At 48.0% G+C, this 13,409-nt stretch overlaps 1 protein-coding gene across 1 annotated transcript in view; it reads right to left on the bottom strand.

The window, feature by feature from the left end:
• LOC307187665 (aldehyde oxidase 2-like) overlaps positions 1-12,520 on the bottom strand; it is a gene marked incomplete at its 5' end in the record, with an annotated part of 72,247 nt that extends 59,727 nt beyond the window's left edge. Inside the window, 6 exon segments of the mRNA XM_079924061.1 lie at positions 2,059-2,120; positions 4,180-4,306; positions 5,815-5,923; positions 7,503-7,583; positions 9,264-9,349; positions 12,467-12,520. Of these exon segments, the coding sequence (XP_079780187.1) occupies positions 2,059-2,120; positions 4,180-4,306; positions 5,815-5,923; positions 7,503-7,583; positions 9,264-9,349; positions 12,467-12,520 (519 nt within the window).
• Between the last annotated feature and the right edge of the window lie 889 nt (positions 12,521-13,409).

Below are 13,409 nucleotides of genomic sequence, written 5' to 3'. Positions count from 1 at the left end.
AAAAAGAAGAAAACCATTTTGGAACCAGATCTCCCCGACATTTGCGATCTGCATGGGACTGACTGGGAATGAATGGACAATCAGTGAATTTTAAAGCTGGTTTCCACTTGCTGGTTCTTTCATTTCCCATTTTCTCCAAGCTTACTTCTTGTACCTTCTTCCTCAAATAGTCTCTCCTAAGTTTCTAGTAAAATACTTTCTTCCAGATACTTCAGTTCTCTGTCTCTGCATAAATGTCTCAGGCTGGCAGTTGTGCAGAGACAGCTTCTTCTCTGTCCAAGAAGCAAAACCAGCTGAGCGAAGCCAGTAGCGCTTCCTCTTTCACTCAGAACTCTGAGCGCTCTCATGAGTGAGAGATAACAGCAGAAGCCAGTCTTCTCTTGCCTAATAAATGGGAGCCTTGGGTATTCCCACCGGGGCTAGGTTCCTTTCACCCATTAAGGTCCCTGGGGCCAGTTGGCTGCAGGGTGGGTCTCTGACTGTATTTTTGCTTTTATCCCCAGAGTCTGTGCCTGGAAAGATGGATAACATCCAAGTTCCAGAGGGAGAGAGGTTGCCTTTAACTTCCTTTATTTGTATTTCACAAGTGTTTTCCTATTTACACCAGCAATTTGATGGGTTTACAAGATATTCATTTTCTCAGCTTGTCACCTGCTGGCTCCCCCATGTGGCAGTAGAAGATGGGACACTCACTGGGGACCGGGCTGGCTCTGGGGAGTGGGACACACCTGCTGGTCTATTTCCAGGCCCTCATCCACTATTTGTGGAGTTGAGGCAAGAATACAAATGGAGGCCCCGGGCCTGTGGCCTGCTGCCCTTCCCTCCCCACCCTGCCTCTGTTCTGTACCGTGAAGGGCCTCACACACTTGTGAGCCAGCCTGCATGTCCAAGCTCTGTCTACTCGTTCCCCAAACAGCTAGTCTTTGGCCTCAGGGTGCACATGCTGGCTGTTATGATCTTCCCGAGGAAGATGGACTTGGGGAAGAGACTTGTGCCTGGGAATGGGGTCAAGAATGTATCTGGAGCACAGTCTAGAAAAGGGTGAAGGCTCGAGGCAAACAAGTCACTTTGGCCCCATGGCCTCCTGAGATTGGCCGGAGGAGGACCAGCGAGGGGCTCTCCAAAGCTTGGAATCCCCCTTGCTTGGGTCTAAGGGCAGTACTGCCTACATCCATCCTGCCCTCTGTAGAGGGTGATCAGATGTACTTGTCTGGTTTCCCTGGCAAACACTATTCATAGTGTGGACAGCATCCTCAATACAGTAGTAACTATTTGTTGAGTTCTTACTAAGTGCCAAGGAAGACTTTGTTATGAGCCTTCAATTTCTCATTTGATTTTCACAGCAGCCTAGTGCGGTATCGCTCTTTGGTGGGGGAAACTCCCTGCACTCTGGTACTTGGGGTGAATTTTGGATTCCACTCTAGATTTTTGGCTTCTTTATCTGCTCACACTTTCCCAGCTGGTTTGGATTCTTAGAACTAACATTGCCTCCCCAAAGCAAATTCCATGTCTTTGCTTGTCTCCTTGGGTTTCCTTGAGCCCTCCTACATGTCCTGTCCCGAGGCCTTGCTGAACTAGCCACGGAAGATGTCTGGCTGGCTGGCTAGACCACCTAGCTTCCCAGCGGTGTGATGTAGAGCATCAAAGGTGGTGTAACGTTCACCCTTCTCTCAACAAAGAGCTCAAACTCCCGTGAGTTAGTTGGAGCTAACTCAATTGGTCTTCCTTATGGTCTATTTAGATGGTCTAAAAAATTAGGGCTTCCCTGGTGGCGCAGTGGTTGAGAGTCCGCCTAACGATGCAGGGGACACGGGTTCGTGCCCCGGTCCGGGAAGATCCCACGTGCCGCGGAGCGGCTGGGCCCGTGAGCCATGGCCGCTGAGCCTGCGCGTCCGGAGCCTGTGCTCCGCGGCGGGAGAGGCCACAACGGCGAGAGGCCCGCGTACCAAAAAAACCCCACAAAAAACAAAAAAACAACTCACCTCCTGTGCTCCCAGCCTGGACCAGCTGTCACTGTCATTCTTGCTCTGTAGGTTGCCCCCACAGTCCCCTACTCACCAAACAAAAGGTCCCTCCACTTGCAAGAATTGGCCGATACCCAGTGCAGTGGCATAGATTACCTAATCAGAGAAGAAGAAAAGTTATCAGTATTCTTTATTTTTACTGACTCTTAATTTATTTTTCTTTAGAAAATTGAAACAAACACTGGTGTTTTGTTTTGTTTTTGAGAATATTTAAATAGCCACTAGGCTGTTCACTGATTTTTTTCTTCTTAGATAATTATCCTTCCCACCACCTCAATTCCAGTTTTATTCTCTGTTCTAAAGAAGATGATAGGCTATCTGGTGAGCTCAGTTGCAGCCATCTATTAAATTATTTATTCATTCAACATGTATCTATTGACAGCAACTATATTTCAGATACTAGGTAAGATGCAAGCGATCCCAAAACAAGAAAATGTGGCCGTTTCTAAGGCACCATACGAGTGAAGTGCAATGCCCCGGACAGGTTGTTAGTAGTGCCCCTCAGTGGATTTTAGGTCACTGCATCAGAATTTCTGCTGTTTGTTTAAAATGCAGATCTCTGGCCTTTCTCCAATTCTCCTAAATGAGAACGTCTGGGTCCCGGTGCAGGAATCTGCATTTAAGAGGTCTGCGGGTAATTCTATTGCGTGGTAAAGGGTAAGAAACTCAGGTTTCCACAGATGAAGGCATGGGAGAGGGTGGGATGGAGGAGGGTCAGTGTGGACTCGAGTTCATCGGGGGAGGCTTCACAAAGAAGCTTGGATTGAAGGATGAGAAAGCAATGGATTGGTGGAGAGCAAGGAAGGGGCATTCGGGGTTCACAGCACAGCACAAGCAGAGGTGCAGAAATGGAAACATGCGGAGGACTGAGGGTTGAGAGGAGACTGGCCAGCAGGGACTCACGTAGCTGAGGAGGAAGAATGAGTTTGGGAGGCCAGCTGTTGGACTTCTCTGAATGCCGGGTGAAGGAGGGTAGGCGTGGCCACACGAGGGGTAAGAAGCTGCTGAAGGACCTCAGATAGTGGAAGGACCTAAGGAAGGCAGGGTTTTAGGTGATTTGATCTGATTTTCTGCAATGGAGCAGAGAGAGTAAAGGAAGTCCACCGGCAACTGGCAGATTAGGAGAGTGTGTGGTGCTCACCCTTCAGGCCTCAATCTAGGGATTTGTATATCTATTGTGTAACAGATGTCTGGTTTAGGGATTGTTGACAGCTGAACGTGAGCTTTATTGATCCTGCAAAAGGGATATGTTTATGAACTCCTCTTTATTTATTTATTTGGCTGTGCTGCGCCGCTTGTGGGATCTTAGTTGCCCAACCGGGGATTGAACCCAGACCCTCAGCAATGAATGCAGAGTCCTAACCACTGGACCGCCAAGGAATTCCCATGAACTCTTCAGTAACTTAAACCCATTGCAAATTTTAAAGGATCCCTTCGATACATGAAGGGCTGTGTTATGGGTTGAATAGTGTCTCCCCGCCCCCCCACCCCCCGCAGAAGATACGTTGACGTTCTAACCTCTGGAACCTGTGAATGTGACCTTATTTGGAAATCTGCAGTGATGCAGATGTAATCAAGTTAAGATGAGGCCCTACTGGATTAGGGTAGGCCTTAATCCAGTGGCTGGATTGTAAGAAGAGGGAAATTTGGACACAGACACACAGGGGAGAAGGCCGTGAGAAGATGGAGGCAGAGACGGGAGTGATGAATCTCTAAGTCAAGGATTGCCAGGACTGCTGTCCACCACCAGAAGCTAGGAAGAGGCAAGGAAGAGTCCTCTTCTAGAGCCTAGATTTCAGACTCTTCACCTCCAGAACTGCGACAGAAGGAATTCCTGCTGTTTTAACACCCCCAGTTTGAGGTGCTCTGTTATGACAGCCCGAATGAAGGCAACCACATAAGTCACTGGGTAGAAAAGTAGGGTGTCAAGATGCGGGCGTGGGCCACGCGTGCTCTTTAGTTCTGTGCAGCAAGTGCTCTGAAGAGCAGATACACCTTGACGTTCTTCTCTGCTCAGGGGTGAAAGCAGCTACTTCAGAAACAACCGAGGGGTCCCTGAACGGGGCTGGGGTGGCATTGTAGGTGGGGAGGAGCAGGCTGACGCATGACCTCACCTGGCTTTGGCGGGCAGTGGGCTTGTTCAAGTCAGACCTACCCCCCAGGGCTGCTGGCAGCTGCTCCTCTGAAGGCTGCGGGTGGCTCCTGGGCAGCGTGTACATGGACATCACCATCCCTGGGCTGCAGATCCTGCACCGGGTGCCATGGCTCTCGGCAGTCCTCTCCTGGAAGGACACAGGCATGGTCACAGGCCCTGCCTTCCTGCTGCCACCGCCTCCTGCCAGGGTCCACATCCTGTGTCTCTCTTGTCATGGTGGAACCCTCTCCCTGAGCAGTGCACCCTCCCCTTGGGCAGAGTGGGCCGGCATCCCCTTTCCTTCTGGAGGAGGTGACCTGGAAGCCGTGTTCTAGCATTACAATTACTTCTCAAGCTCGAATGCCCAGATCCTTCTAACTGGGAATTAGCACGCAACCTCCATTCCCAGAGAGAGAAGAATTCTCCAGAAATCAGTAATTATAAGGAAAGCGTGTGTAATTTCAAAAACAGTTTCCTTGAGCACCCCTATTTCTTTCCCAGCCTGGTTCTGAGCATGGGGTCACCTCTTTCTGATTAACTTGGAGACTCTCCACTATGGACCTCATGTTACTTTGTTCTTTAAATTCTTCTGGTGTGGCTCAAAAGGAGCTCTGCTTTCAAAGGTCCACGATTTTGGTCTGTGTTCTAGATCCTTGCAATTTAAAGTGCAGTCCGTGGACCAGTGGTGTTGGTTCCACCTGCGGTCTTTTAGGAAATGCAGAACCTCAGACCTCTGCTCCAAACTTTTTGACTCATAATCTGCATTTTTATTTGTGGTACGCGGGCCTCTCACTGTTGTGGCCTCTCCAGCTGCGGAGCACAGGCTCCGGACGCGCAGGCTCAGCGGCCATGGCTCACGGGCCCAGCCGCTCCGCGGCACGTGGGATCTTCCTGGACCGGGGCACGAACCCATGTCCCCTGCATCGGCAGGCGGACTCTCAACCACTGCGCCACCAGGGAAGCCCCTCTGCATTTTTAACAAGCTCCCAGCTGATTGATTCTTGGGCACATTAAAGCCTTGCTCTGGATTCAGAATGTAGTATAATTCTAGGATTTGGGCTTATTGGCCTTGGGGTGAACATCCTCTCTGACCTTCTCAGAAACTCTAGTAAACTCTGCTGGGTCTTTTGCCTTTGTTGACCTTCCTGGAATTGACTCTTATGTGGTTAAATCCAGACTCCTTCTTCCTGGAAGGACTCGCAGTGTTAATGGGTCTGGACTCTCCAAACCCCTGTGACAATGACAGAGGAACTGGTGTGTTTATACCAGTGCATGTCACAGTGCTCTTAAAACTCCACGCCAGAGGGAATAATCCTGAATTTTACCCTGTTATCCTCAGAGGTGTTTTATTCAATGCACAATGCTCTTTGTGCAATGTTTATTCTGCCTCACAGTCTAATTGGCATTAATCAATGTTTTGATCATGCTGTTATCATTCAAGCAGAAAAAGTAAGAAGAAAGATAATCAGCTACTGAAATGTAGATGGATTTCTAGCTTTCTTTTAAATCACTTAACAGATATTATTATCTTGATCAATATGCACCCAAAGCTTCTACTTACTGGACCACAACCTAGAAGCCCCAGGAGGCACAGTCAACACAGCGTTGATTACAAAGACAGAGTTAAGAAATGAGACATTTAGGATGTGCTTTTACCTGCATGGGGTGAAGCCTCATTTTGATGCTTCCAACACCTTTCACAGTGGTGACAGCAGCCCCACACAGAGAGCAGATGGGCACCAGGCGCACGGTGACAGAGAAGTGTCTTATATGAGAGGCACAAGGAAAATCCAAAGGAGAAACACAGCTCTGCCCTGTGGGGAATGTGGGAACCAAGAAGGGCAGCAGAAACCACCCCCTCTCCCTGTCACTCAGCCGAGACGATGGAGACCTGGAGGAGTGCCTGGGAGGAAGAATTTAGAGTCCTTTCTGCTGACTCTGTATTATCTATAAGAATTGGGATCCTTAGGGGGAATGCGGGCATTCTGAACCTCAGAAACATTTTCCAAGCCTAGAACAGACCCACCTGGGTCTGGTCTCAGTGGGAATGGACTCGTGTCATCAGGAATATAGTTGGATGTCAACTAGTAAACATTAGGACATTGATCCCATAACAGGTAAAAGGCGCACCTTTGTCTTTTAACTGTATTTGATAATTTTTTTGCTTGTTCATTTTAAACTCTCTGTATAAGGTCATTCAGTAGAGTTGGAAGGCCTGTGTCCTGAGGCCATTTCTTGATTTCTTGGGCCAGTGGATTTGGGAGCAGCCCAAGTCCTGGAATCTGGCCCTTAATGAAAGGCTGGAATCATGGCCCAGATCCAGCCCAACAGTAGAAAGAGCATTAGTGTCAGAGCCAGAAAACGTGGGCTCAAGTTGTTGTTCTACATTCTAGTTGCATGACCTTGAACAAGTCACTTCATCCTTCTGACATCAGTTTCCTCATCTGTAAAATGAATGCTTGGCCTAAATTGCGGTTTCTTTCTTTCTTTTTTTTAAAAATAAATTTATTTATTTATTTATTTTTGGCTGCATTGGTCTTCGTTGCTGCACGCGGGCTTTCTTTTTCGTTGCAGCAAGCAGGGGCTGCTCTTCGTTGCCGTGGGCAGGCCTCTCGTTAAGACGGCTTCTCTTGTTGCGGAGCACGGGCTCTAGGCACGTGGGCTTCAGTAGTTGTGGCACATGGGCTCAGTAGTTGTGGCTCACGGGCTCTAGAGTGCAAGCTCAGTAGTTGTGGCTCACGGGCTTAGTTGCTCCATGGCATGTGGGATCCTCCCGGACCAGGGCTTGAACCCGTGTCCCCTGCATTGGCAGGTGGATTCTTAACCACTGTGCCACCAGGGAAGTCCCTCTTTCTTTCTTTCTTTCTTTCTTCCTTCCTTCCTTCCTTCCTTCCTTTCTTCTTTCTTTCTTTCTTCCTTTCTTCCTTCCTTCCTTCCTTCCTTCCTTTCTTTCTTTTTGTTTTGGCCGCACTGTGCCCATGCGGGATCTGTGGTATGTGGTATCTGCAGTATGCAGGATCTTCCCTTCCCTTTGTTCCCCAGGGATCAAACCTGTGCCCCTTGCAGTGGAAGCACAGAGTCTTAACCTCTGGACCAACAGGGAGGTCCCTTAATTGGGGATTCTTAACCTGGGATGCATTGATGGGCCTTGGGAGGTCCACAATCTCCCGGAAATTGTGTGCAAAACGTTATTAGTTTTTGTAAAAGCTCATAGATTTTATCAGCTTCTCAGAGGGGTCTAAGACCTAGAGAGAGTTAGAATCACAAGGCTGGAAGGTCTTTGAGATCTTCGTAAGCTGTGAGATGAGAGTGCAAGCCTGGTCTCTGGGCATCTGGGCAGATACCTTATCTCCTGGGACGTGGGGTCTCGCTTAGACACCATCACGGTGCAGGTGCCACAGCCTCCTCTTCTGCAGGCGTACTTCCTGTCAGGTGCACTGGGAAGGGTGGTCAAGGAAAGACTCCCAGGCGGACACGTCGCCTCTATCAGAGTTGCCTTCCTAGGGTGTCACTAGCAAGGAAAGTCTCCTTTGTGGGGTGAGGTGCAGATCTGAGAAGGCATTCGCCTGCCCGCAGGCCTCAGTCAAGGCCACTCTGTATCTTCCTAGCTTTGTGACACTGGACATAGGAACCTCTCCCTGCCTGTGTCCTCACTTGCAAAGAGGGAAAGGCAATACCTACTTTATCCTCACAGGCTTAGCATAAGCATCTTGTAGGATAACAGAAGTAAAAGCCCTTGGAAAAATCCTATTTCATTATAGGTATTCTTCTGGGTTCCAATCATGTAATTGGAAGAGAAACACTTATTTTTAGCAGTTTAATGTATTGCTAGTTTTGCCCAGTAATTTGTACTGCCTTTGAAACCAAGTCAGTGACCCTTTGGAGAAAACTCCCGTCCTTATTTTCATATCCCACCCGGAGTGTCCCTCTGCTCCTGCTTGGTCCAGGTCCAATCCCAAGGCTCAGCCTCTGTTCCTCTCTTTAGGCATCCTTTTCCCTGATTGTGGCCCATTTCCACACAGTTTATGGATTGGATGTAATTAACTAGACTGGCTAAGAAGACTTTGGAATCTTTGGCTTTTTTTTTTTTTAAGCCATATGGCTTGCTCATCTAAATTAAGTCATAACCATAAATGCTTATCAGAGAGGTGTGTGAATGAGTGGAGTGGGCTGGGTGTGACTGGAGAGCTTGTGCCCCATTTTAGATGGAGGATGACAGGCCCCACTCAGCTCTAAGCAAGACTGCTGCCAGGCAGGAAGGACTATCTTGCCATTTTTCATGAGAAATTCCTATTTTTTTTTAAAAAAATGAGATTTCCTAATTTTAAAACGTTGACAACGAATTAAAAACCATGTGGGCTTTTAAACAAAACTTGTAATTTCTGTCTTTTTTTTTTTTTTGGGCTTCTCTGAGAGATCCATTAGATTTACCAATTAAAATATGTTTGCCATTATGAAGATCTAAATTTCAGAATATAGAATGGTGGGGAAAACCTGTTGTGAGAAAACAGATGTAGAGAAAGGTAATCTTCTCCTATGACATGTGCTCTTCCTGAATCTGGAGAATTTGGTTTTCTTCCAGGGAAGGGTACATGCAATACAAACCTCTATTACATAACCACTGTCTTGGGGATCTGGAAGGCACTTAAAGGAATAATTAGTGCTGAAAGAAAGAACTTAGCTTCTATTTCATGGCTATTAAATCAAGATATAAGAAACTCTGGGGAAACTTTATCCTCTCCAAATAGCTCAATTAACTTAATATCCTTAGAACCATTGCCAAAAGCAAATAGAGAGCAAGGACCACGGGACCTGGCTGTGTGGGGAAGGAGAGGTTTGATTAGTTCTCATAATTGTAGCTGGCCTATGTGTTTTTTTTTTTTTTCGGTACACAGGCCTCTCACTGTTGTGGCCTCTCCCATTGCAGAGCACAGGCTCCGGACGCGCAGGCTCAGCGGCCATGGCTCACGGGCCCAGCCGCTCCGCGGCATGTGAGATCTTCCCGGACCGGGGCACGAACCCGTGTCCACTGCATCGGCAGGCGGACTCTCAACCACTGCGCCACCAGGGAAGCCCCTGTCCTATGTTTTAAGGCAAACACAGACACGGCCAAGACTTGGATCAAAAGGGTCCAGTTCTTTTGTAAGAAGGTCAGCAGGGTGACTTTTGGGTCCACGTTCCTCTCGATCACCTGCACTGGAAACAGGAAAGAGAATATTATGGGAATTGAATGGGTGACCCCGAGGAATGCCTGTCATGGCCTGCTTGGTTTATGGACTGGGGTATATTAGGCCTGATTTCATTTGCCTCTCTTTTTGTGCTCTACAGGCAAACAACTTTTACACACATCTATGGAGTAAGAGATGCACCAAGCATCTGTGGCAACAGTGCTCTTATATGTGATTAGAGTTGGGAACCACCACTGAGGAAAGATGCCCCTGTGTTTTCCTCTAAGAGTTTTATAGTGTCTGGTCTTACATTTAGATCTTTAGTCCATTTGGAGTTTATTTTTGTATATGGTGTTAGGGAGTGTTCTAATTTCATTCTTTTACATGTAGCTGTCCAGTTTTCCCAGCACCACTTATTGAAGAGGCTTTCTTTTCTGCATTGTATGTTCTTGCCTCCTTTGTCATAAATTAGGTGACCATAGGTGCATGGGTTTATCTCTGGGCTTTCTATCCTGTACCATTGATCTATATTTCTGTTTTTGTGCCAGTACCATACTGTCTTGATTACTGTAGCTTTGTAGTATAGTTTGAAGTCAGGGAGCCTGATTCCTTCAGCTCCATTTTTCTTTCTCAAGATTGCTTTGGCTATTTAGGGTCTTTTTGTTTCTATATGAATTGTAAAATTTTTTGTTCTAGTTCTGTGAAGAATGCCATTGGTAGTTTGATAGGGATTGCAATGAATCTATAGATTGCTTTGGTTAGCTAGTGGGAAGCAGCAGCATAGCACAGGGAAATCAGCTCGGTGCTTTGTGACGACCTAGAGGGGTGGGATAGGGAGGGTGGGAGGGAGGCTCAGAAGAGAGGGGATATGGGGATATATGTATGTGTATGGCTGATTCACTTGTTGTACAACAGAAACTAACACAGTTTAGAGAGAGCTATAAGATAGAGAGCTATAAAAAAAAAAAATAGAGCTATAAACAAAAAATGCCCCTGGCACTTAAATTCTTCACGTTTGCTCTACTATCTAATTTTGTGGAGTCTTTCAACCCAGTATTCTGTACTCTTGAACTACTTCAAATTGGGGAAGGACTTGGATGCTGTGTGTGTGTGTGTGTGTGTGTGTGTGTGTGTGTGTGTATGTAAGTGTGAAGGGTCCTTGAGGGAAGAAGGCTGAATAGTAAGGGTTTCTATTCTGGCACCTCTGAGACACCTCCTGTGGGGAGTATGTTTGATAACATCCGGGATCCTAAGACTTGGTGGCAGAAAGGGAAGTGAGGGAGTTGCTACCATCCTGGAGTGGTCCCTGAATGTGCTACTAGCAGCATGGCCAATGGTGAGCCTTGTGGCCCCAGCTCAGGACCCAGGGAGGCTCTGGGAGAACACTAGAATTCCTCCCTCCCTCACCTTGAAAACTGCGGGCTTTGGCACTCTAAAGCCACGGAGGGAGCTTCTTTGCTGCTTCTTTCCCATTTGCTTATTTCCTTTCACTTTTTCTTTGGGTGTCCTGTAAACACCTCCAGCCATTTTGTTGCAACAGAGGAAAGGAGGCTACAGTGGGCCATTCATGTTTGGTTCTTCTTCCTCCCCAGAAGAAAAACATGAACTTGTGTAGACCTCAAAGAATAAAATAGTACAGGAAGATGCTTCCAAGTTGAGATATTACAATTCAAGAGCTTTCTGGATCTCTAGGGGCTGCTATCAATGAAAGAAGCAGCCCTCATCTGCCTGCCCTTACTTTCATCCCAGGTCTTTTGAATATTTATGTATTTATTTATTTGGTTGCCCAGGGTCTTAGTGGTGGCATGCAGGCTCCTTAGTTGCGGCATGCATGTGGGGTCTATTTGCTTGACCAGGGATTGAACCCGGTCCCCCAGCATTGGAAGCGTGCAGTCTTAACCACTGCGCCACCAGGGAAGTCCGCCAGGTCTTTTGAAAGCACTTAATGAGAATGTGGTTGGATAATATTTTTATAATCTAGCTGATTCCACCCCTACCACACAACCTGTGTTTCCTCTAACCCTTGACTTATTCCCTGTCCGGGCTGCAGCCACTTCATTCTGGGCTCATGACTCAGAAGGGATGCGGGACAGAAAATAGAGGAAGGAGCCTCCAAAGCCCTAGCCAGTGGAACAAGCGAGTAAGGACTCAGCTTGTAAGTGAGAGTTTTGGAAGAATGTTTGGTGTCTGCTGGCAGTGGAGACTGGATACCGGAGAGAGAGTTAAAACGAAAGTCATGAGAAGGTAGAGGCTCTGCTCTATCTCCTTCCTTGGGCCAAGCCCCCACATGGGGCAGGGGTGGAGGTACCTGACCAAATTCCAGCTAAGCTCATGGGATGAGAAGGCTGAGGGGCCACGGAGGAGAGGTGGCAAGACCCCAGAGAAGCTGCATGCCTTGGAGCACAGAATGGTCCCTTGAGAGATGCATGAGAGGAACAGGCCCGGCAGAAGGCACTGAGGGTTAACTAGTGGCCTGTGTGGACTGATGGTGAGGCCTGGAGGGGTGGCTGCCAGGGAAAAGTGTTGTAGAGTTTCCTCCTGCAATTCAACTGCAACTCAGGGAAAGGGGGGGCCTGGAAATTGACTGCAATTACATGTCAACTAATTCTGTATAACGGAGACTCAACAGAAAAATTAAGTTCAAAAAATAGAAAAATAAAGAGCGCTCCATTTCTTATCCTCCTGAGCTTGAGAATCGGTATACGTTGCTAGAATAGAGGGCCTCCGGTATATCAGGCCCAGTGCTAAGGGCCTCGTATAAGAATTTAAGAGGTTCCTAATCAATGAAAGAAGCGTCTCTCTCTTAATCTTTACAATAGCCGTAACGACGGGCACCCTGAGGCTCAGGGAGGTGAAGTAACTTGTAGAAACTTGTCCAGTAAAAGGCAGAGCCGGCTTGGAACCAAGTCTGTCTGACACCGAGGCACGTGCCATTACCCCCAATGCTTTACCGCCTCCCCACATTCCCAGAGGCCGAGCCTGGGCGGACTGGATAACGGGCCACATTAGCCTGGTTCCCAGCCTATGGCTTCTTGTTCCTGATTGGAGCGGTCTCAACCCAAACAGGCCACAAGTGCTCTCCTCACATTAGAAGTTTCCTGTTGTCTCTGCAAACTATGGTAGTGATACCCAACCCTTACCTTCCACCCATTCACAAAGAAAACCAATTCATCCGATCTCGATGGGCAAGGCATTGCACCCGTAGATAAAGTTTCACCTTCCAGCTCCAAATGGGAATGCTCTTTGGTACCAGCTGCAGAAATGAGCAGAAAGGATTTAGGTCCGAGCAACTGAAATCTCTCCCTGTGTGGAAGCAGACAGCCTGGAGCCCCAGAGAGCAGGGCAGGGGGTGGAGACTCCCTTGCTTCGTGGCCTTTTAAGTCAAGGGCACCTGTGTGGCCCGGCCTCCTAGCTCATGCCTCACTTTGCCTCCCACCAGTCCTGGCTTTGAAGCTTGCTCGTGAATAGCCCACACCTCTTCAGTGTGAAAACCATAAACAACTGTTTAAACTTAAACCCACTCTGCGTGCTGCTTCCGCCCCAGGGGCATGTCCTGGATGCACTTCCTCCTTCTCATGGAGAGCTAGCAGTGGGCTTTCAGAGACCTCCCACTTGCCCCAACGCTTTTCTTATTCTAGCTGCAGAAATGTCTCCTCATAGGAAATTGCATGGACAAGTCCAGTCTGTGCCCTGAGGTGGAGGTGTAGGGTGTTGCATCCACCCAGCACCTTGATGCCCTTCCTCCTTCCTCCTGGCCCACAGGATTATTCCATTGGAAAATAGTGATCCAGTCTAGGTAACCACTCAACAGATAAATAAACTGGGGCCCGCCTCTCTGAGCACAGCTTCACTGCTTTCTCCCTTGGTCGTCGTCTCTGCCACACTGGCTTTTCCCTGCTTCTTGAATGTGCTGAGTTCGTTCCTGTCCTAGGCCTTGGTGCATGTTACCCGTTCCGCCTCGACTTCTCTTCCCTCAGATGCTGGCATGTCTGTGCCTTCTTGGTACTTGGGTCTGAGCTCTTCCCTGACCACCCTGTCTGAAGGAGCATGTCCGTCACTCTCCTAACAGCTCTGTTTCGTTTT

The sequence above is a fragment of the Stenella coeruleoalba genome (assembly GCF_951394435.1).
Source record: "Stenella coeruleoalba genome assembly, chromosome: 6".
Taxonomy (NCBI): domain Eukaryota; kingdom Metazoa; phylum Chordata; class Mammalia; order Artiodactyla; family Delphinidae; genus Stenella; species Stenella coeruleoalba.
The sequence above is the reverse complement of the archived record's forward strand: the minus strand, read 5'-3'. Positions and strand labels throughout refer to the sequence as shown.